Source organism: Rosa rugosa, chromosome 3 (genome assembly GCF_958449725.1).
Source record: "Rosa rugosa chromosome 3, drRosRugo1.1, whole genome shotgun sequence".
NCBI classification, from domain to species: Eukaryota; Viridiplantae; Streptophyta; class Magnoliopsida; order Rosales; family Rosaceae; genus Rosa; species Rosa rugosa.
The window spans coordinates 31,620,442-31,645,332 of record NC_084822.1 but is presented as its reverse complement, the minus strand read 5'-3'; the positions used below and the strand labels follow the sequence as shown (position 1 = coordinate 31,645,332).

Below are 24,891 nucleotides of genomic sequence, written 5' to 3'. Positions count from 1 at the left end.
TTTTTTTTTTTTTTTAAGTGAGAATGAGAATGAAGGATGGAGGAACAAAGATACGTGCCAAAGCTATCGAATTTGGTGGCAAACAAAGATGAAGGAAGGGCTTTTGTTTAATGGGTGGAAAATGTGGAAAGTTAATAAAAGAAATTGGAAAGTGTGGAAAGTGCCGAAAGGTGGTACGGCATAAGTGGGTGGTGTTGGAAAGTTTAATAAAATAAAAAGTGGGTGGACAGTGAGGTTGCTGCTGCTGTAGGTTTTGCACGGAGTAGCCGCTGTTGGAACGCCGCGGAGCTGTTGCGGGAAAGATGCGGAGCTGCTGCTGCGGGTTTTGGACTGGGCTGAACTGCTGCAGATTTTGGACGAAGCTACTGCTGCCGGAACGGCGCGGTGATGGTAGTATGCTTGAGTGAAGGTAACCAAAGTTATGAGCGCGGTGATGGTTTGGACTGGGCTGAACTGCTGCTGATTTTGGATGAAGCTGCTGCTGCCGGAACGGTAATGGTAGTGTGCTTGAATGAAGGTAACCAAAGGAACCCAAAGAACCGAAAACAAAGAACCCGAAAAGAACAGTGACTGCATTAACAAAAAGAACCCGAAAGACAAAAAAAACACGGCGGAACAGACAGAGTCCAAATTGGATCTCTGCTCTGATACCAAGTCAGAAAGAACGAGAGGATTGGGAGATTTTCAGATATATTTCTTCTCTAAGAATAGAGTATATATACATCAGATACATCAAATCCTATTACAAAAGGATATTATTACAAAAGGAATATTCCTAATATAATGGCATGATTCACGCCAGCATTCCAGCATTGTCGGCCATCCTTGTCGGTAGGACTCACGCCAACATTCCTGTCCAAACAAATCACAATCATAAACAATAAAATCTGGGGCAATATCAAAACCAAGAAAGTACCTAATCAATTGTGAGTCCGTGGGGCGGAATAAAATCTTCATACCTAATGGTAGAGGCTGAAAGAAGTCTTCCACACAAATACCACACAGTGATTTGTATTGTCGCTCGTTTTTCCGGAGCCGGAAAATTGCACATGAATTAGCAACCTCAACACTAGTATACTCATCCAAACACCACTGCACATGTTGATCTGACCCTTGGTTGTGATATCTAAGCTTTCTCTTCACCCCAATTGATCTGCCCTCGTCGCACACAAACTTGATTGGCTCCTTCTGAGTCCAACTACCACCGCCAATTGTTCGGCTGATCCTTGAACCACCATTAGACCGGCTCAATTTCTTCAGCGAAGGCATGAAGAAGTAGAGTTCATCTGGGTTGTATTGATTTAGAAACCCTAGATATCTGTCCCAGATTTCCCAGGGCTCTTCCTGGCCAAATAGATCGCAATCAGTAATAATAAAATTCGGGGCAGAATCGTGGAGAATAAACCTGATGAGTTGTGAATCGGTGGGGATGAACGACATCTTCATACCTAAAGGCAGTGCCGTTGGGTATGAAGATGAAATCGACATGATTCGGGGAGAGTTCCGATTCGGTGGTGAAGGAAGCGCCGGTTGCTGAGTCGGAGAAGGCGAACTCGGGCGAGTTGAGGGAATCGGTGGCGGAGTCGAGGGGGGCAGCGTTGGGTATGAAGATGAAATCGACATGATTCGGGGAGAGTTCCGATTCGGTGGTGAAGGAAGCGCCGGTTGCTGAGTCGGAGAAGGTGAACTCGGGCGAGTTGAGGGAATCGGTGGCGTAGTCGAAGGGGACGAAGGAGAGTCGGAGTAGCAGTGAGGTTCAGAGCTCGGCGAGTTTGTCGAGAAAATTAGGCCCGGAACTGAAGCCGAGCGAAGCGAACCGATCGAATCGGAGCGTGTGCTTCTACTATTTTATAGGCGATGCTGGATATTTCTACGCGTATTTTTTTTACGCGTATTTGTAACGGATACATTTTTTTGCCTACTCCTTGTGAAATTAGGATATGACAAAAATGCATTTCAAAAAAAAAAAAAAAAGGATATGACAAAAATGCATAAAAAAATGAAAATGAAAACATACTTCAAAAAAAATGAAAACCAAAATTTGTTCATTTACAACTTGCTTTCTCAAAAATAAAAAATAAATACTTGTTTTTTATTTAAGTCGTAAGTTTTGTCGAGTGGACTGTGGTACTCTTTTCAATTTTGAGTGATTTAACTACTAGAATTTTGTTGAGTTTAACAAGATCATTATTTACCCTTTACTGCAAATTTATATCAAGTTGAATGAAGCTTTTTTTTAATATTTATTAAAAAAAAGTGTCCCTAATAATGGTTCTGAATCGTAAATTTGATCCTACCATTCCTCATTCCTCAAGAAGTTTTATGACGACCTCTGTCTTTTTCTTTTTTTTTGTTGGGGTCGTGACCACTTACCCAATTTTAGTCTAAAAATTGCCCACTTACTCTACTGAGAGTTTTTTATTCCCATTTACCCAATCTAACATTTATTGACAGTTTTAACCTTATTTTAATTAATAAATTACACTCATCTCTCTCTCTCTCTCTCTCTCTCTCTCTCTCACACACACACACATCCGCCTCCTCACCCAGACCACTGTCGTCGAGCCCTAGGCCTCGTAGCTTCTATCCCCGCCGGCTACCAATGGGCATTTCTCAGCCATCACCACCGCCTACTCCATCGTCGATCCCTAGGCCTCCATAATAGTCACTCTCTCTTTCTCTCTCATCGTTCCCCCCCCCTCCTGTCGCTGATCCCGTCTCCGAACAATCAAGTCCCAAATCTGGGACGAGGCTTCAGTGAATGGAGCCATCCTCGAATCCTTGGAGTCGATCGAGGTTTTGGACCGCAGCCAAGGGATTCCAGATCCCGATTCACTACCATCTCTGCCGGACGGCGATTGACTAGGCGATTGGGGATGGTGATCTTGTAGCCGGAGTTGGTAGCGGAGTTGGGCGTCAGGGACTGGACGGTAGCGAAGGAGAAGGAGTCGGTCGCGCCTCGAAGCCTCCCTAATCGAAGCCCAACTCCATTTCCACCTCAAAGTCCTCGTCAACTTCCAAGCCTTCGCCTCAGAGAACCCAGAGTCTCGATCAGAAGAGACCCGAACTGCCGGCCTCACACTCTGGTGGGTGCCAAGAGCAATTTCTGGGTGCCCAGAGCACTTTTTTTTTTGGTATATTGTGAGCTCCGAGAATGGGGAAGGGAAAAAAAGAAAAAGAAAAAAAAAGTGAACGTGTACAGTTGAACATATAAGTTGATCAATTGTGTCTGTAGTGTATTCATTTTGGTTTTGGGAGTTTATGCAATTCACTTGAGGGCAATAATATGATTATTGGAGGCTAATAATATGATTATTGGAGGCAATAATATGATTATTGGGAGGCAATAATATGATTATTGGGGGGGCAATAATATGGTTACTGGGTATTATTAGGGGGCAACTAAATCAGACGCCGGAATCCGGTTACCAGTCTGGTAGCCGGATTCGGGATTTCGGTGACCGGTTGCCAGAGTCCGGTCACCGGAGTCCACGGCCGGCCACTGGTCACCGGAGTCCGGCAAGGTCTCAAATGACTTCTCTCTAAGTGATAAAGAATGAGAGGGCAAAATTGTCCCAAAAATAAATAAAAAGGAATAAAAAAAAAATACTTAATTGGGTATTAGGGAAATGATCTCTTAGAGTGTTTGGTTACGTAGGCAATCTCTTAGAGTCTTTGGGTAAGTGGGGTTAATTAACCCAAAAATTGGGTAAATGATCATTCTCCCTTTTTTTTTTAGTTTAATATCTAAGCAATTAAGTTTCTAAATCATCATGATGTTTTATTCTGATTTTGGCAGTGGATACGTCACTCAAACAAGATCATATTCTTTCGACCACGAAAAAAAAATCCCTCATTTTAGTTTTGATACAAGCATTCCAAATACTTCGAACCGGCCTGAATACTAAAATATGAAATCCAAATCAAACCAAGATTGGGAAACCATATAGGGCCAGCGTTGGCATCACAGACCCAGAAGAAGACGAGGAGGCCACCATCGAATTTGAGGGCTCAGACGTGAGAAACCCACCGGAATAAGAAGAAGATGAAATCGACATTGAGATTCGGGGAGAGAAAAAGTGAGATTGAGAGAGAGACGCGTCTTTAATATATAGGCTCGGGGAGAGAAAAAGTGAGATTCGGGGAGAGAAACGAGTAGTGGAACTTGGACGCGTCTCATAGGTGCCTTAGGATTTCCTAGTTGGGGTTGGGTTTGGGTTTTTTTTTTTTCCTTCTTTTTTTTTTTAATTACAAAAGATTTTTTTATCTTTAAAAAAAAGTACAAAAGATCCTTGAACCTATGCGGTCATTTTCAATTTACACCTAACTATCAAGTTTTGTCGTTTCGATACCCCAAGTTTGCTACGTACCGTTAACAATTAATTTGTATCTCGCCGTTAAAAAATTTCATTAACTGTTGACATGGACGTATGGCAGTAGAGGTTGCACTTGCACGATAGAATGAAAAATTCATCATTTTTGTATGTAATATTGTCCAATTTAATTTTGTACCATATAAAGGAGAAGCCGTAATTAATTTTAGATTGTTGGACAATGAGTGTATGCAATATAGTGCAATCCACCAAATACTATTACTCTAGCCAAATGCCTACTTATACAACCTATAAATTTTACGTGTACACCGCACACCATTTAAAGTGTACAGGTGATTAAGATTCAATAAGGCTTTTTACCTGCACGATGGAGCTCGAAGAGTTGTTGTATCTTAAGAGAAGTTCATCATTCAACCCCGTGCAGTAGGAGATGATTTCTCAAAACAGTGCATTTGCACGCCTCGACTTAATAAGTTTCTCCCATATAAAAATCTACATATTATTATACTTTCTTACTTTTCTTTTATTTCTTATCACTATTATATTATTGTTATTTTCTACAATATTACGATATTATTTTGTGTTCTAATTTTACAGCAATTCCAACAATTATTTAAAAAATAACATGTATAACAAACCAAACGGCACTGTTTATTGGGGCCAATAGACAAATTATTGGGGGGCAATAATCACTGCACTGTTTATTAAAGTACACTAATATGTTATTGATTGAAAATGGAGTGTTTTCTTGGTGGTCTATTGGGGCCAATAGACAAATTATTGCCCCCAAATAATTTCTTAACTGTGGTTAATTAATCACTGAAATTAGGGCTTTGAAAAGTTTTCTGATTAATTCTTTGTGTTTATTAAAGTACACTAATCTGTTATTGATTGAAAATGGAGTTTTCTTGGTGGTATATTGGGGGGCAATAGACAGATTATTGCCCCCCAATAATGTATTTATTGGAGGTCAGTAATGTTAGAATCTTTGATTTTAATAGTCTAAGATTATAATTTTGGTTTTGTTTGCGCACAGAATTTAGAACAATAAAGAAACAAAAAATCCTACCTTTTGTCTTATTTATGAGAATCATGCACTAGTTGGTCACTTGGTTTATGCCAGCTTAAAACAATTTAACAACCCAACTGATCTGAAAATCATTCCATTGACATTACTTGCTTGTTCCTCTGACTTATCCACATCAAAACTCTTTATTGATCTCACCTCCTCTTCGGAACTGGCCCTCGACCTATCGTCGTGATCTATGCTCTGGCTAGCTCTTCTATATGGAAATTCTATCTCCATGTCCGATACAAACTTCTTTAAATGCTTTCTGAATCGCGGGTACTTATTCAAGTCATTATGGTTCCCTCAGTCAAACAGAACAAAGAGATTGAGAATTTTCTGATACTCATATATTTCTCATCTCCCGAATTGGAGTATATATACAGAAGTTACAGAGTTCTACTAGGAAACTAATTACAATAATTACAACGTGATATTCTCTCCATTCTCTCCTTAATTACACAAATATTCTCTCCTTGATTACACAATCTCAATCAATCCACATTTACCACAATAAATGGGATATCAATCTCATGACTCATGCTAACACTCCCCCTCAAGTTGGAGCATACAGATCACGGATGCCCAACTTGTCAATTGAGTCATAAAACGCATTGCTAGATATTGCCTTTGTAAGAATGTCTGCCAACTGCTCCTCAGTAGGTACAAAAGGAAATGAAATAATTTGCCCATCCAACTTTTCCTTAATGAAATGTCTATCAACCTCCACATGCTTCGTTCTGTCATGCTGAATCGGATTATGAGCAATTTCAACAGCAGCTTTATTATCACAATATAGAGGCATCACCTTCTTCTGTTTGAACCCCAAATCTCTCATCAAGTTTCTCAACCACAACATCTCACAAACTCCACGAGCCATTCCTCTATACTCTGCTTCAGCACTGGAACGGGCTACCACCTTTTGCTTCTTGCTTTTCCAAGTAACCAAATTACCACCCACAAACGTAAAGTAGCCTGAAGTAGACCTTCGATCAGTAATACAACCTGCCCAGTCTGCATCTGTATACCCAAAAACATCCAAGTGTCTATGCTTGGAGAACACCAACCCTCTACCTGGAGCAGACTTTAAGTAGCTCAAGATTCGAATTACAGCATTCATATGAGCTTCACTAGGATTATGCATAAATTGACTCACAACACTAACTGCATAAGCCAAATCTGGTCTAGTGTGTGACAAATAAATCAACCTCCCAACTAACCTTTGATACCTTGCCTTATTTGTGGGTACCTGATCCGGATATTCTGCTAACCGATGATTCTGCTCAATAGGAGTATCAGCTGGCTTACAATCAAGCATGCCAGTCTCTGCTAACAAATCGAGGACATACTTTCTCTGACTCAACATAATACAATCCTTCCCTCGAGCAACTTCAATCCCTAAGAAATACTTCAAATTTCCTAAGTCTTTCATCTCAAATTCTGTGGACAACTGACTCTGCAACTTCTTAATCTCCTCTAAATTATTACCTGTCACCACCATGTCATCAAGATAAATAATCAAGGCTGTAACCTTACCCTTCTGATGCTTAAGGAATAAGGTGTGATCTGAGTTACTCTGCCTATATCCAATTCTCCTCATAAATGTTGTGAACCGACCAAACCAAGCTCTTGGAGACTGCTTCAAACCATATAGCGACTTCCTTAGTCTACACACCACCTTCTCTCCTGTGGAAGTACCATATCCCGGAGGCAAGTCCATGTATACTTCTTCATTTAAATCTCCATGTAAGAAAGCATTCTTCACGTCAAACTGCTGTAGAGGCCAATCAAGATTAGCTGCTAGAGACAGAAGTACCCGGATTGTATTGATCTTTGCCACTGGCGCAAAAGTCTCATCATAGTCCACTCCATACTTTTGAGTATAACCCTTTGCCACTAACCTTGCCTTATATCTATCCACCGACCCATCTGAATTGTGCTTCACAGTATACACCCATCTGCACCCAACAGTCTGTTTTCCTGGAGGCAATGGTACCAACTCCCACGTACAGTTCTTCTCAAGTGCATCCATCTCCACGGCCATCGCCTTTACCCACTTCTCATCCTTCATTGCATCCTGCACTTTACTAGGAAGAGACACAGAAGATAATTGATTCACAAAGGCTACATATGGTTTAGACAACCTATGGGTCGACACATAATTGGCTACAGGATACTTAACCTTAGCACTCAAACTCGGTTCATACTTCTTTGGGGGCTGACCACGGGTTGATCTATCTGGCAAGACTTTACTTTGAACCTGTGTAGTTCCATCTAAAGGAACAACACTACTAGACAAAGGAGGATTATTAGACAAATTACTAGACAAAGGGGAACCACTACATACCTCAGGCGAAGACTGAACAGGAGAGACCGCTGATGGAGAGGGAGAGACTGGAGTAGCTGAAGTAGCATGCACATTCTTCCAACTAATGTCTTCAGGCAATTCAGGCAGTGTATTGTTGACGGGTCGATGCTCCCCCTTCGACGGATCGAAGTCTTTTTCGACCTGTCGAATAGACCCAGTCGACGGATCAAACAAAGCTTCTGAAGGAACTGGAGGTGTCGGACGCGAAGGGTCGAGAGCTGCATCAAGAGCTTCTGGACTCGGCTGCTGTAGTGGTTCAACGGAATGGCCCTCGGACGAATTTGTGATTTCAAGGCTTGTTTCGGTCACTTCCTTGTACTGATCTTCAAAGAAAACACTCTTCTCCCCCTGACTAGGAGCCGCAGTAGGCGAGAAAATAACATGTGTCCTCACTGATCTTCAAAGACACACTTAAGGGCCCGAGCATCTAACTTGGAACGTTGGTTCTTATAAAGATGGACATAAGCTACACAACCAAAGACACGGGCAGGAAGGGTATTGAGAGATGGAATGGAGACATGACTAGACAAAACCTCAAATGGAATACGACCTTGAAGAGAAGAAGATGGGAGACGGTTAATAAGATGGGAAGCACATAGCACCGCCTCCCCCCAGAGATATTTAGGCATATTGGCACTAAGAAGAAGGGCACGACCCATATCCAAAAGATGACGATTTTTCCGCTCAGAAACCCCATTTTGTTCTGGTGTTTGAGGACAAGTGGTTTGGTGAACTATCCCATGAGATTGGAAATAATCATGAAACGAATGGTTAACAAATTCCCCCCCATTATCAGATCGGAAAATTTTAATGTTAGCATCATATTGGGTACGAACAAGATTATGGAATGCTGTGAAGGCGGAGAAAACCGCATCTTTTGACTTAAGCAGAACAACCCACGTTAATCTCGTAAAATCATCAATAAACAAAACAAAGTAATGCATTCCTGAAAGGGTTGGATGTTTGGAAGGTCCCCACAAGTCTGAATGAACTAACTCAAAAGGCAGAGTACTAGAATGAAAACTCGGAGAATAACTAGACCGATGACTCTTAGCTAAGGTACAAGTCTCACAATGTAAGCTAGAATTACTTACTCCCAAAAACAAAGAGGGCATGGACTTCTTCATGACACCAAAAGACGGATGACCCAAACGCCGATGCCACAACCATAACTCATCCAACCGATCAGAACTCAATGTCAAGGCAACTGGACCTTGTGGTGCTTGTGTCTGTCCTGCGTACATGCAATCCAAGTGAAACAGTCTCCCCCTCAGGTCTCCCTTGCCAATTGTCGCCCGAGTGCACAGATCCTGAAAGACAACATACATTGGATAGAAGGTTACAGAACACTTGTTTTGTGAGTTTAATTCAGACACAGATAAGAGGTGATGAGATAGAGAGGGTACATAGAGGACATTATAGAGAATAATAGAAGGCGTAACTTGGACTGACCCAACACCTAAAACTGGAAAGGACTTACCATTTGCATTTGAGACATGTGTTATAGATGGGGAAGACAAAGTGGTAAACAAGGACTTATCATAGGTCATATGGTCAGACGCACCAGAATCAATTATCCATGTATCACTACCAGTAAAGTCAGAAATATTCAAAGCAATACCAATTTTACCTCGATGTTCCTCAATTAGAGGAACATTACCCTTAGTATGGTCCTGACCATAGAAATCAGGTTCTTGCATCAACTGAATTGCTGCCTTGCTTCTTTGATTATTGTTGCCACCTTTCGACCCAGAGTTGTTGGAGTTGATTCTTAGCAATTTGGGGCATTGACTCTTGTAATGGCCAATATTTTTGCAATAGTTGCAAGTCACCTGGTTGTAGTTCTGATTCGGCTGATACCCCTGATTCATGGCTGCCTTGTTGGTCAAATCTCCCAGTCTTCTTCTTCAAACAGCAACCGAAGCTTTAAGAACAAACAGATTTTGATGGATCGAAATAGGACGGCAGAGCTGCTATAGATGACAAAGACAAACTTTTTCAAAGAGTACAAACTTGACAGCAAGGTGTTGCAAACTTTTAGGGTTTTTAGGGCAGAAGGAACAGAGGACGAAGACAAAGGACAAACTCTTAAAGAGTATACAAAGACAAATTTGCAGCGGAAACAAACGAACAAAGTCCAGACGGATCTCTGCTCTGATACCAAGTCAAACAGAACAAAGAGATTGGGAATTTTCTGATACTCATATATTTCTCATCTCCCGAATTGGAGTATATATACAGAAGTTACAGAGTTCTACTAGGAAACTAATTACAATAATTACAACGTGATATTCTCTCCATTCTCTCCTTAATTACACAAATATTCTCTCCTTGATTACACAATCTCAATCAATCCACATTTACCACAATAAATGGGATATCAATCTCATGACTCATGCTAACACCCTCCTTGTATCCACAGTGGTTCATACTGGTACTTCGAATGATACCAAAGCTGCTGGCCATGCCACCAGTGCACCAGTTCATCAGCCGTCCCATGAATCACCAGTACAGGACAACTAACTAAAGGTATTTTCTCAAGGTTCTTATGTAAGGAAAATTTGTGAACTCATCACTATCATCGAGTTAATTAACACTGATTGTATGCTTTACTTGGAGATCAAATAATGGGGTTGAATTGTGAATCAAATCTTGTAGTTCAACATAGATTAAGGGCTAGTTTGAGATTGCTGTGACTTTTAAAAAAACTACTGCTGCTATGTTGTAAGAATAATCATTGTGAATTAAAACAATTACGTGTTTGGTAAACAATACTTTAAAAAGTGCTGTCAGTACATAAAACAACTTTAGAATATGGTTTGATCCACAACAACTTCTAAAAGTAATATTTGGATTGCTTCTAAGGTTACTGCTAGTAACCTATAATTTTAAATTAAAGCTACTATACTGAACACAATAAAATTTAAAATTTAAAACAAAAGTTGATTTTTTTAAAAGCGAAGCAATCTCAAACGGGGCCTAAGAAAGATTACAAAAGGCAGATGTAAAACATACATTATAAATGAAAAGTACGAAAATAAAACAAGATACCACAAGGCATCGGAAATAAAACCTAGAAAAGACACGACTGGATGCAACAACGCATCTGATGATGCACCAGCTATAAACCGGGTTATATAAAAAGTTACTAATGGTATGACTTACCATAATAGCATAATCTTCCATCAAAGTAACCGGTAATATGACTGACCAAGCATATTCCTCGTATATCATACGCCGAAAAAAGAATAATCTTCCACCTATGTTACCGATAGTGTGACCGACTATGAAAGGGTAATCTTCTAATAGTGTAACTGGTGTAATGACCATCTATACATCTCCCACGTAAAAGATACTCCAAATAGAGAGTAATCTTTCACCTAAGAACCTGTACCACAGCTCAAGGGCCCATACCAAACACCCAATATAAGCGCAAACCAACTCATAAACCCTAGCCCAATTCTAGACCCAACCCGAATCCCAAAAATGAACTCGGATCTAGACATGGTTCCAACCCTGGTCCTAGATCCACATCTGATCCCAACCCCAAATCCGGCCCACCTTTCTCCAGCCCAGCAATGAACCTGGACCCCAGCCTGGAGTCGGGCTCAATCGCTCCACAGCAACCGTACTCCGATCGCGGATGCCCACCGCTGCTGCACGCGACTACGACCAGGAACCGAGACCCTGGGACCGCATCGAAGCACCGCCGCATCCACCATACCACACCTTTACACCACCATATTCAAGTGGCTATTCCACCACCCATGCATCTTATGGCGTCGCACCTCACTATGGTAACCCCACTGCGAAGAAACAAGTCGGAACACGCCAAAGCCTAATCCGCCCATCACCTCCCCACCTCGCCGGCCTCCCAAAGCCTCCATGCTCATGGAGGAAAGTTTCAGAAAAGGACTGTTGTGATGACGGCTGCTCTCTACCCTAACAGAATGCTAGGTTTTGTGCCATTCTCTTTTCTATATGTGAAAGCACTATTTCGAGTTACATAAACTTAAAAAATGTTTTATTTAACTTGGTGGCGGGGGGTAAAAAACCGAATATCAGCATCAACTCATTATTTGCTTGTCATCCACCTTATCAAAAAATAATCCAACTTGAAAATCTGAAGACAAAAGCCTCTTTGGTGTGCTTGCATTGGCACTGAAGCAGGCTGCTTTAGGAATATTGACCCGACCTATAAGAGTCTAAGTCCTTGATATCAAATGAACCAACTTGGGCAGGTAGTAAACGGATCTGCTTTTATTCTGTCTAATTTAGCCGCCACTGTTCTAGTATTCTTGGATTCTATGGATTTTCTGCACATATTTCACCGTGTCGTCTCTAATCACTTCATATAAATACCACAACAATTTGATTGTATAGGTTTTTATTCCCATTCAGTTCAACAGTCACCGTACCTTAATGACCCGCCAACAAAAACAAACTTTTCCACCAAGTCTTTCAAGAATGGTACAAAATAAAATCTTGGAGATTGGAATATCACAATTCTTCGTACTCCACCAGAATTTCGTATAAACCTAATCTATGAATTCCACATTCTGCAACTGGATATGCAAGGCATTATACACGAGGTGTGTATGTGGAATCCATCTTCCTTCAGAAACATTGCATTCGTTAGTTAGAAGTTAGAACAACTGGAACTAGGATTCTGTGACTATGAACTAGCATGCACAGAAATAACAACCCTCACTTTGCCCTCATATGTGCTTTTCTCACTCTTCTTTGTGCAAAAAAGAATCTGTTTCATCAACACAGCCCTCTTCACAATGTGAGATTGTTTCATCTCATCAAGGATCTTCAATTTATATTATACATGGGCACTTTCAGCAAATCCAACTATCATTGCGAATCATGAACTTACACCCTTCTTGATACCGATAGAAATATAATTGATTAGACTTCTCCAGTAAGAAAACTCTCTAGATCTGAAACCTGGATACTTTTAGTGGCCATTTTAGACACAAATGCGTGCACTTCCCTTGCTGCAAAAATCAAGAGGATGAGGTGCCTCAAATAAATGTGCAAATGTATCTGTAAGCCTGATTGCTAACTTTTACTTATCACTTGAATCGTAAAAAGAAAATCAAGTAGATGTAGCTATTCACTTTACCAGAGGCATACCAGAAATATAATTTGAATTTGAGTATGGTCGTCCAAATCTACCCAGAGACTCGATAAAGAGGAGATTTGATGCCATAGGAAATAAGAATGTGACATTTACATAGGGTACTGAAATTAAGTATACAGTAAGATCTAGGGCAACTACTCACTGGCAATTAGATTTAAAACGCAATGTCTCATTAGATGTGCTTTATGATATACCTCTTCCATGACACTGACACTCTTGCTGGCCTCAACCATATCGCTATAGGATAAGATGAACCCAACTCTGTAAGAGGACCTCCGTCATTAGGTAATATTATCAACTATTTGGTGTTTAAGAACATCTCCTCAGTTCCAAAAATACAATACTTAAAACTAGAAATTTTAGATATTCTTGTTCGGTCAAAAGTATGTAAGCTTTGATTGCTTTCTACAAGGTAAATGTAGAGTTTGCTATATCAAAGGTTTTTTTTTTTTTTTTTTTTTTTAAGATAGTTCCAATGTTTTTGACCGACTATAAAAGGTTACATCAAATTGAATGCTTTACTATGCAAAGAACCCTGGGAAAAAAAGAAGAAAACAAAAGGCAACAGATAAAGTTAGTGGGTATTTGAAAAATGCATCAACTTAAGGATATTGATACCATCCATGACAGATTCAAAACAGAACTGAAACTAGAATACTTTCAACAGAGTTATCAAGTTATGCAGGTAACCAATTGACTGATAAAAACAAAAAACATAAATTATTGTGGATTGTATAGAACAGGACTAATGAGCTTCAAAACATTGATACAGAGAAATGCGTACTCCATGTGCAAAATGACAAATCAACAATAGAAGACAAGAAGATATGCAAATTCCTGCAAACATTTAACAGAAAAGTTTGCTGACCTCAGACATCCCTCCAATCCATTTCACCACCTTGCTCCAAGTCCATTATTTTCCGAGCAACTATTTAAAAGATCCACTCAGTGTGGTCGTAGACTCTGTCATAGACTATTTTAAAGATGAATCCCTCATTTTTCATCCTCACCTCATGAACCACCTAATTAGCGACCAGCACAGCATCTAAATCTTCCCCTTACAAAAGTTTCACCACACCTTTCTCAACCTTCAAGCCAAAACCTTGACCTTGTACAAGGTTGTTACCACAAGCCTAAGGTCTCCAACTTTTAAAGAATGCCTTTTTCCGTATCAGAATCTCGGACACATAAGTTTCATTTGTATAGAATAAACCAAATGCCTCCAGCAGCGCTCCCCTTTTATAACTACTCAATTTTTTTGCAGCATCAGCATAGAAGGAAAATCAATGTATCCATTATGAGTGCTATGCTATATACCTGTATTCCATGGCATTGAGTTTATTTGAAGACCCTGACCATGAGCTGTAGGATGAAATAGGCACCACTGTAAAGGCACCTCAACCAATAGAGGAACAACTAGGACCTGAGCACAGAGTTAATCATATAGTATTAATACTAATTGCTGTTTGTAAAGCTTCAAGATGATTTTCATTCTGGATAAGACAGCAATTTATACTGAATAAGGATGCATTTTACGAGCAATCAATTTAGATTTGCTGACACATCATAATACTATTTCTTTCTTTCTTTCTAACATACCTGTAAAGCTTTTGTTTGAATATTGAAGTTTACATAAATTAAATCAATTTTTTAAGATCCAAAGAATCCTGAAAAAAATAAATAATTGAATAATGGAGCAGATGCTTGAGTGGTTGTCATATCATATTTTAAACAAACGTCCAACTCAAGGAAAGTATTTATAAAGCTTTGATTATAAGCACCCTTTTTTACATAATTTGAAGCACCATTACTCTTTATATGAGAACCTTGAGTGGTAATGTAGATTTTCTATCACTTAAAGCTTATCATACCTACCTGTTCTTGCAAACATTCAGCTTATATATCATATTAATTCTAAGCAGTTAACTAAAAATATTCTCAACAGAGCTAACTTAGACAGTGATACAGAGAACAGAAAGCAACAGCAGGTGGAAAATAAGCAAATCAAGAAAGCACTTCCATAGAAAGAGCTACACGGTTATAAGGATAGAAATTAACATAAATCCAACAATAACAGTCGCAATTAACTTAGAATTGGTGTTAAATCCGAAGGCATTCTTTTAAAGATGGTTCTAGTTCTACTTAATATTGCAACAAGAAATTGGATGTTTTAAGGTGCAAAGAACCCATAAACAAAAGGTAACCTTGAGTGTGCATCACCTTAGATTTTGATCAAGTACCCAAGACAAGGATTATCAAAAGCTTTGGTGCGCAACCTTATATAAAATCTGAACAATGCACTATTACTAGTAACACCAGAACCATGACTTTTGTCATGATGTCGAAGATGAAGTAGCTTCTGTAAGAGCTAGAATCACTTTATTTTTATTCTACAATTTCCTTTTCTTTGCACTTAACTAATGCAGATATCATACTCAAGGACACACGCAAACACACTTAAACCAGTGCGGTCAGCAATGGAGGTAATAATATAATCATATATAACTGGAATTTGTAGCAGAAGCACTGTCTACAAAGAAAGATATGATCCTACAAAAGGTACAGAATGGAAATAGAGAATATATGCTTCATCAGAAGCATAATAGTAGCATCAAGTCTGAGTTATATGTGTGTATTATGCCTTTATGAACTGCTTTGAAGACCTAAACCACATCTTTACACAGTTTGGGACAACATGACCCATATTTCTAAATGCACCTCCCTGAATCAACGTAATAATCAAATACTATTTGGCCTTCAAGAGCCTGAATCAAGAATACGGCCATTGCACTTCTTAAATTAGCAACATGAACAAGAACACAAATTCTGGGTATTAAAGCATGGTACTCATAATTTTAAAAGCAAGCTTTTTACAAACTATCAATTCAAAGTTGACTTCAATCTAAGAAGAGGAGATATGATCCTACTAAAGATACAGAATGGAAATAGCAAATATGTGTTTCATCAGAAGCATAATAGTAGGATCAAGTCTGAGTTAAATGTGTTTATTATGCCTTTAAGAACTATTTCGAAGACCTAAACCACATCTTTACACAGTTGGGACAACATGATCCATAATTTTAAAAACGCACCTCCCTGAATCAAGGTAATAATTAAATACTATTTGGTCTTCAATAGCCTGAATCAAGAATATGGCCCTTGCATTTCTTAAATTCGCAACCTGAACAAGAACATTAATTCTGGGAATTTAAGCATGTTACTCATAAATTTAAAGCAACCATTTTCCAAACTATCAACTTCAATCTAAGAGAGACCTTCTTTTCACTTAAACACATTTGAATTAAATTAGGTTGTGGTTTTACATGATTATAGAAGATTACATGACATTCAATAGTTCAAAGAACATCCTACTAGGATTACATGACTCTCTCTCTCTCTCTCTCTCTACATGATTATAGAAGATTACATGACATTCAATAGTTCAAAGAACATCCTACTAAGATTACATGACTCTCTCTCTCTCTCTCTGTTTTTTTTAAGACACAAAATTTCATTGAAGAGGGAACCAGAAACAAGAAACAAAAGCTGTGGACAAGAAGTTCACAGCTAATGAAATATGAACAAGGAAGATTAAAGCAGGAGTGGCTACTGAGCTCTAAACGGAACAAGCATGGTAATCGAATTGCTTTGGTGCATGTACGAATTATACAATATGAAGAATAAACTATTATATTTAAATTGAAATCCATTCATCTATTGAAGGGAATAACATGCTGAGAGAAAATGGAACTTTTTCAATTTTAAAAGGTTGGAGATGAAGTGGCTATGGTGAGATCCCAAGTTCTTAAAGTTCTACATAAAACTGCCTTCGGTTCTTCGTCTCTTATAAAGTAAGTTATTTCCGATATTACTCGCAATTAATAGGAACATGTTTTGTGTTTAAATGCATACTATTCAAGTTCCATTGAGGAAACTATAAAAATGAAAAATACGAAATTAAATCTGTGAAATTGTTAGAACAAGAGTTCCAAAGTAGACATAATGAAGTGAACCTTCAACATCACAATGGAGCAGGAGCAATAAAAATTAACAAAGAAACACCTTCGAATATACTTTCATAAAGAAAGAACCATAATATAATTGAAATAGTGAATTAAAAAATCAGAATTTGTACGAGGAATGTAAAGAGGCTCACAGTTTCCAAATTCCAAATATGTTGGCTGGATTCCCTGAGGTACCAGAGAAACAAACCCATCACTAAATCAAACAGTGAGGTACTTTCTTGCCAGCGTCTCTCTGCTTTTAAAAAGTAGTAAAACAAGCTCCACCAGCAATTGATATCCACATGAACATACATTGCATACTGCCTGAACTTGACTTGCTGTTAACCAGGCTGCCCAATTATCAGATCCTCAGCTGAGAATCCCTTATCAGGGGAACTCCGAAATATATTTGAGTGAGGGAGAGAGCGAGAGAGAGAGAGAGAGAGAGATTAGATTTGCAACTGCAAAGCATCATTGCAGAATACTGCTGGGAAAGTAATTCTAATGTACTTTGCACTCTTGCTAAGGGAGTAGAATTGTCAGCCTCAGATTACCAAAAGGAATTCTCTCACTCTTCTTCATGCAACAAAGAATCTGTTTCATCAAAAACATAGCCCTCTCCTTTCATTATTGCTGTCAAGTACTTTAAAGCGACATGAATTTCAGCAGCACTTGGATGAGACTTGTCCCCAGCAACAAAGTAATTTGTCCTCTGTCCCACAGAAATCCAACTAAATCCAGGCAACTTAATCACCCCTTTTTCTTTCATTTCCCTCCTCAAAGAGTTAGCCTCATTCCAGTTTCCAGATTCAGCACACATACTAGAAAGTAGCACATATGGGGATGAACTTTGTGGTTCTAACTCCTTCAGTTTCTGAGCCGCACGCCGACCCCTTATGTCGTCTCCATGTAATTTGCAAGCACCAAGCAGTGTGGCCCAAATCATAGAATTTGGTACAAAATCTAGCCTATCAATAAACTCCTCTGCTTCTTTAAGCAAACCCCATCTGCCCAGAAGATCAAGCATGCAGCAAATATGATCAACCCTGGGTCGAATAGAATAATAATTGACCATAGAATCAAAGATCTCACGACCTTCAGCCACCTTCCCTGCATGACTACATGCAGTGAGAACACCAAGAAATGTGACGTCGTCAGGCTCAACATGAGATTGCTTCATCTCATCAAAGATCTTAAATGCATCTTCTGCATACCCATTTTTAGCAAAACCAACGATCATTGAGTTCCAAGAAATAACACCATTCTTAGTACCCATTTCTTGGAAAACTTGCACCGAGCTTCTCACATCCCCACATTTGGCATACATGTCTACCAGGGCACTACATGTTAACTCATCCAAATTAAAACCAGTATGAAAAATGAGAGAATGGATCTCTCTACCATTTTGTAAAGAAGATATAACAGAACATGCTCGAAGAACACTGGCAAAAGTTGCTTGGTCTGGTAGGGCATTATCACTACGCATTTCTCGATACAACTGCAATGCCTCCTCTATACAATCATTTTGACTGAGTCCCGAAATCATAGCGGTCCATAAAACTTTGCTTTTTGGCTTTGGGAATTCTAAGAAAAGATTGGTTGCATCTATTTTGCTTTGGCAGTTCATATACATTCCCAAAAAAGAGACACCTAAGAAATCACCATCAAACAAAAGGCCTTTCTTTAGTACTATGTTGTGGATTTGTCTTCCCAGTGGTAGCATAATAGGTCCATTGCATGCATCTAAAAGACTTGAAAAAGTAACTTCAGATGGGTTCAATCCAATATCCTGCATCTCACGAAATATGTTTACTGCTTCTTCGAAGTTTCTATGAACAAAGCCAGAAATCAGAGCATTCATCGAGACCACACTGCAATGGGGCAAGAAATCAAGAACACTTCGTGCATCCCTAATTAGCCCACATTTGGAATACATATCAATAAGGGAGCTCCCAGCATAAAGGCTTGTTTCTAGACCAATTTTAATCGAGAGACAGTGGACTTGCTGTCCCATGTCCAGTGCTTGAACATTTGCACAAGCACTTAGTATACTGGCCAAGGATACTTCATCAGGCACAGTCCTATGCAATATCATTCTTCTGAACATACAAAAAGCCTTGTCCTCGTCCTCTTCCTGCACATATCCAACAATAATTGCATTCCAAGACACATTGTCTCGATTGCTTATGAGCTCAAATTGGTTCCTTGCTTCCTCCAGATCCCCTGATTTAGCGTACATATCAACCAATGCATTTCCGACGAATAAATTTGATGCAAATTGGTTCTTGATGATGACTGAATGCAATTGGCGACCCATTTCTAGATTTTGCAAGCAAGAACAGGCACTAAGAATGCTGGTGTAGGTAAACTGATCAGGGTGAATACCACATGCCTTCATATTAGCAAACAATTTTATGACTTCATCGGCATACCCATTCTGTGCATAACCCCCAAGCATTGCGTTCCACAAGACAAGATTTTTCTCTGATATATAATGAAATATTCTCTTAGCAGCATCAATTTTTTCACACTTGGCATACATATTGATTAAAGAACTTCCTACGTAAACATTCGAGTCTAACCCCTGCTTTATTGCCATAGCATGAACTATCAGCCCATAGTCTAGAGCTGCTAAACTTGAGATTGCACTTAAAAGACTTCCCAGAGTAGATCTTGTCGGTTTTACACCACCTTTCCTCATTTGCAGGAAAAAGTTAACAGCTTCTACCTCATAACCTCTCTTTGCATGCCCAGAAATCATCACATTCCATGCCACATCATTTGGATTGGGCATCTGCGAGAACAAGTCGCATGCATCATCTAGCCTTCCTAGACCAACACATGCATTTATGACAGTCACATAGGCCACTTGGTCCAGAACACCGCCAATTCTTTGCATCTCCTTAAACACTTTAAGTGCTTCCTCAAGCAGCCCAACTTGAACATACCCTGAAATCATTGTTGTCCAAGCGACGGTATCCAACTCCACTGCACTGTCAAATATCTGCCGAGCATCACTTATACAATTGCACTTGGCATACATATCAATAAGTGCACCTTGACAGAATGATATCAACTCAAGCCCCATCTTAATAACACTACAATGAACTTGTCTACCATACTCTATATTCACCAATCTTGTACAAGCAGACAAGACCATTGCAAACGTGAACTCATTCGGCAAAACCTTGCATTTCCACATTGACTCAAATGAGTTAAAAACCTGCTCGAGCAATCCCTTATTTGAATACATCGACAAGACAGAGTTCCAAGCAAACACATCCTTGTTATCAAGGCAATTAAATGCCTTCTCGGCATAGCCCAGGTTACCACACTTGGCATAATAACCCACAATAGCATTTCCTAGCAACCCTTTCGACCCAACTTCAAATTTCAAGCCCTGGGCATGGATAGCCTTGCAGGTTCTTGAAGATTGAGCCAGCTCTCTTTCAGACATTTCACCGCACACTTTGTGGGTCTTGATAAGCCTGCATTGTTCTCGACAAATTTGGAAGAGATGGGTGGGGAGCGGCTCAGGGGTTCCATAGGGGAGAGTTGATTCGGATGAGAGTCTGCGGTTTTGGCTGAAGGAGTGTAAAGTTTTGAAGGGAAGCCTGAGGCGCATTGACTCATGACTTAGTTATGTCACTTGGCTTATAAAAAGATTGATCCATTTTACAAGTGTTTGCACCAAAGTTAACATGGGGGCTGTCATGTTATACAAAAACCGAAAATCTCAATCAATATATGAGTGAAAGAAATAAAGCATGCCAAGCTTTGAAGTGAAGCAAATAGAAACAGAAAACAGAACCCAGAAAAGAAATGACTAGCCTCAGCACCTCAGTTCTGGATTTCACAATGGCAAACTTGAAAAGTATAAAGCTTGATCCTTTCCCTCTCTCTCTCTCTCTGAAACCTATATGAAACCATAGAAATTGGCAAGCATTCAATTTAGAGTTGATGAACTCAAGGAAACCCAATAGAAATTCAGAATCAATCATGCTATCAAAATGAAGATTTAAGAAACCTCAGGTTGATTTTGCATAAACATTCACAGAAATCAAATTCTGAAACAACTAAAATGAGAAAGAGGGCCCATACCTAAGAGGGGAATGAAAGGGCAGCTGCTGGGACTGTTATGAGTTTGGAACCCAAGAGAAAAATCTGCAAACTGTTCAGTGGCTGAGAGAGAGAGACAGAGGGTTTAAGCAAACGGTGTCCTGGGAAACTCAAATTGGGCGTGGGAGGGTTTAAGCGAATGAGAGAGAGAGAGTTTGCTTATGTGTAATAAACAAATTAGAGACAGGTTTCAGCCAAAAAATAAAAACAAACAGGTGGCAGAAAGTGATTAGGCAGTTGGAAATATGATCTGGTTAGGTATGATGGGTGACTGCCAACGAAAAAGTCTTGTGTGAGATGGTCGGACCATCTTTAGCCCCTCAAATTTAAATTTTATCACATGATCTAACAAACGAAATCTCATAACACAAATACACTCAAATGCTCTCACTTTTAAAAAAACTATTCATATGGCAGTTTAGTATTAGTGCGTTGGATAGGCATGATGGTGAGGTCTTCTCCTATGCAACTTCTAGACAAAGTTTTTTCTAGTATGTCATCCCACTACGGACATGTCAGTAAAATAAAATTTTATCTTCAAAACACCAATGTGTTCATATTTAGTTTATGGGGTTGGAGGTATTGCTTTTGACCAAGGTTCAATCCTAATATTAGGCGACCTCACTTATTGTGTTTTAAAGGTCACTATCGAGCTATGATTGAGTATAAAGGTAGCGGCATACGCCTTTGGTGGCTCTGGACCTTTTGTTTTATATTAGTAAGGTTTTTTTTTTTTTTTTTGACCTCAATGATGTTAGCTATTCTAGATCTTTTTTGTGGTTGGGTTCGCTGAAGGATGAAGTGTGTGTTCCTTTCAAAGATGTTGTATGTGGTGTTCTTCGAGATTCGATTACTTTTGGTGTGGCTAGGTTTGATGGTTATAGGGGGAATGCATGGAAGATCAACGGTGATAAGCAAATGAGCTTTGGCCAAAGGGGATATTAGAGGTGTGGTTGTGTTAAGGTTGAGCAAGGAGTCTTCAACTAGGTATGTTTGTTATGGCACGGATGCTTCCTTTTTTAGTGAGAGTGGTCAAGATAGGGGATGGTGGCCCCAAAGGGTCTGATGGTCCACTTGAGGCTAATCGAGCTTAATATATTACTAGTTACGTTTCTAGGGTTAGATCAGTCCAAATGACTTCTTGAGTTTGTTGATTTTATTTTCAGTTATGTTTATGCTAAATCACTTCCACCTTTGGTGGATGGGACAAGTTTCTTTCATAGGTTATGCAATCTCAAGTTTTTTGGCCTAGCTGACTTAGGTCATCTCTAATAAGGGGGATCAAATGGCCAATTTCTAAATGGTCATAAAAGGGTCATAGGGTTGATTAGAGGGTCAAATTTAGCTCTTTGGCTAGCCCAGTCCAAATTGTTGGGACCACAATGACGTATGAAGAAGCAAAACGTAGATGCTTGTGGGCTAATAAAATAAGACAAACGGATCAACCACCGGTGCTTGTGGGTGACGTTTGATCCACCACCGGTGCAAAAAAAAATCTCTCTATTTCTTTGGAAGGTGATGAAGATCCAAACGGATCAACACCCCGATACCAACTTCGACTCCGGATTCTCTTCCTAGACCAATGGGACGAAATACCGCAACAAAAAATTAATTGAAGGCTAGAGAAAATGAGGAGAAAGTCTTTTAAGAAAAACTATTGGCTAACATAGAGCGGAAGAGGAACGAAAACATCATGGCCCCCAAGTGTAAGGTTTCTTTGGTTCTATATGTATGGAGCTTTGGTAATGTAACCAACATACGTCGAAGGAGAGAAATGAGGCTTCCAGGATAGTTTGATGGCCACCACCACTGTTCAAAATTACCTAGCCTTGGTGATAAGTGATTGTTTCGATTTGAGTTTCTTATGTGCATGAGGCATTGAATGGGTAGTAAACGAAGTTGTGGGGAGTCCCAATATTGTATCTGATGATGTTGCTATCCATCACAACGATCTCTACGGTATGCATGTCGATCTACTCGGGGCTTTAATTTTGTTTCTTTGAGAGGAAGAGAGACTCTGAGGGAGGGAGAGATGCTTCAAATTGAGATCCTACAAGTAGGGGTAAAATATTTTTTTCTTTTCTTTTTATTTAAAATTTTAGGGTTGCGACAGTAAAATACTATAAAAACCGACATACGCCTGTGAAATTTACGAGTTGAGTAGGGGTATTTTGGAAAATAACATTTTCTCTTGAGTCTATATACATAAACACAATGTCATCTCCAATACGGGGGTTCAAATGACCAAAATCCTAAAATATAGCCTTTTTTTTTTATCTCCAACAACAAATTATAAAAGAGTCATAGGGCTGCTAAGAGGGCCAAACTTAACCCTATGGCTAGCCCAGTCAAACTTGTGGTCCCAGCATGGTAGATGAACAAGTTGGGCGGATAGAATAATACCAAATAATGGGCAAGTGACAGCTTGCCATTGGTTGAAATGAGAATCAATTTGCTTCCCAACAGTCAAATGTTCATCAATGGCTATCGATTAAACATTCATCATCATAATTGCAATCAATGGCCAAGATTATATGATCGTTATTTAACAACAGCTAGTTGTTGTTTTTTTTTTTAAACAAAACAGTAAAATTTCAAAATATCATTTTTCTCTATAAATACAACCTTTTTTTTTTTAAGGCAAAATACATATATTAGACAAAACAGATAAGATACATTGGTTCGAAGTTACCAAATAACACAATACAAAAACAGAAGTTCAACATACAAATTTGATACACAATACAATAAAACAGAGGTTCTAACATACATTGATTTGAAGTTACCAAACAACAAAATACAGTAAATCACAAGACTTCATCAAACTCCATCTTTATCAAACTCCATCCTCATCAAACTTCACTCCCTAGCCTCATATTTTTTATATTCTTTCTCTTATCCTTAGCCATGAGCTTAATGATATGAGAAACATGAAAAAGAAGGGCAAAAAAACCCAATCTTGGAGGTTTTCCTGGATGAGCAATGCATGCCACGTAGAAGGCCACTTGGTTTACTTCTACAATCAGTCCCACTGTGGCAGGGAAGAATGGCCACATGAACCATTTGCGCTCTCTTGATGCCCACTTCTGCTTGATCTCCCATCCCCAAAACAATGAAACATGGCTCCAAAGGTAGCTACAACAAGCCCAGCAATGCTCAAACTCCTACTCTCTGGCCATTTGAACTCCTTCAATTGCTCTAGGATAAAGGCAGTTGCACACAAAAACATATGAACGAAGGCTGTTATCATCCCATTTTGCCCAATGGTTTTCTTCTTGTACACCTTTCTTAAATTTGTTGCAAGATTCCATAACTAAAGAGCACACCAAAGTGAACCATTTGAGGAGGAAATTTGTTCAATAGATGTGGCAATTGTCGCTCCTGTCATTCCTTTTGTTGGAAATTTTAATTCCTCATCACTATTAAGGAGGAAGTGAGTCATCTCAAATTCAACAGGTTGTACTTCATCCTTGGACACTTCGATGTAAACACTTTTCGTGTCATCATGTTGCCCTTTAGCTTCATCATCATGAGGTTGACCATCATTGTTGTTGACAATGATAACAATTTTTTCTTTCATTGCAAGAGCATTAAGTGCTGCTGGAGTAAAGTTTGGAGCATCAATTGGAAAATCATTCAATATCAGTAAACCAAACCTTCCATCATTGCTTATTTTTGCAATGGCTTCTGCATATAACTTGTTTTGTTCATTGAGAATTTCTCCACGAGGAATTCTACCATACGTCACATTCTTCAATACATTGTCTCCATGCAAGGGAAAGCTCTTTACTGTCACAAGCATTTTGTCTGGCCTAAGGCTACATGCTCTTGAGAAATCAAGGTACCTGACT

General features: G+C 39.3%; 2 protein-coding genes across 6 annotated transcripts; both read right to left on the bottom strand.

Moving 5' to 3' along the window:
* Positions 1-838: 838 nt before the first annotated feature.
* LOC133737562 (uncharacterized) lies at positions 839-1,440 on the bottom strand. Its single transcript, XM_062165089.1, has 2 exons — positions 960-1,440; positions 839-852 (listed from the first exon to the last, which is right to left on the bottom strand). The coding sequence occupies exons 1-2, from the start codon at positions 1,438-1,440 to the stop codon at positions 839-841; spliced, it is 495 nt and encodes a 164-aa protein (XP_062021073.1).
* An 11,051-nt stretch (positions 1,441-12,491) lies between these two features.
* On the bottom strand, positions 12,492-21,171 carry LOC133738685 (pentatricopeptide repeat-containing protein At3g09040, mitochondrial). 5 transcript variants are annotated; one of them, XR_009860228.1, is made up of 5 exons: positions 21,023-21,171; positions 20,761-20,837; positions 17,074-20,629; positions 13,786-14,340; positions 12,492-12,771 (listed from the first exon to the last, which is right to left on the bottom strand). XR_009860228.1 is itself a non-coding variant. In XM_062166267.1 (3 exons), the coding sequence occupies exon 3, from the start codon at positions 20,544-20,546 to the stop codon at positions 17,490-17,492; it is 3,057 nt and encodes a 1,018-aa protein (XP_062022251.1). In that variant the 5' UTR covers positions 20,547-20,629; positions 20,761-20,837; positions 21,023-21,171; the 3' UTR covers positions 16,114-17,489. The 5 variants fall into 5 exon arrangements, 1 of the variants encoding a protein (XP_062022251.1); XR_009860229.1 differs by lacking the exon at positions 12,492-12,771 and adding an exon at positions 16,010-16,098 and having other exon boundaries at positions 13,487-14,340; XR_009860227.1 differs by lacking the exon at positions 12,492-12,771 and having other exon boundaries at positions 13,487-14,340.
* Between the last annotated feature and the right edge of the window lie 3,720 nt (positions 21,172-24,891).

What these genes read in the sequence shown, in the direction of transcription:
- LOC133737562 (XM_062165089.1), bottom strand. Translation starts at nt 1,440, where the DNA reads ATGTCGTTCATCCCCACCGATTCACAACTCATCAGGTTTATTCTCCAC.
- LOC133738685 (XM_062166267.1), bottom strand. Translation starts at nt 20,546, where the DNA reads ATGCGCCTCAGGCTTCCCTTCAAAACTTTACACTCCTTCAGCCAAAAC.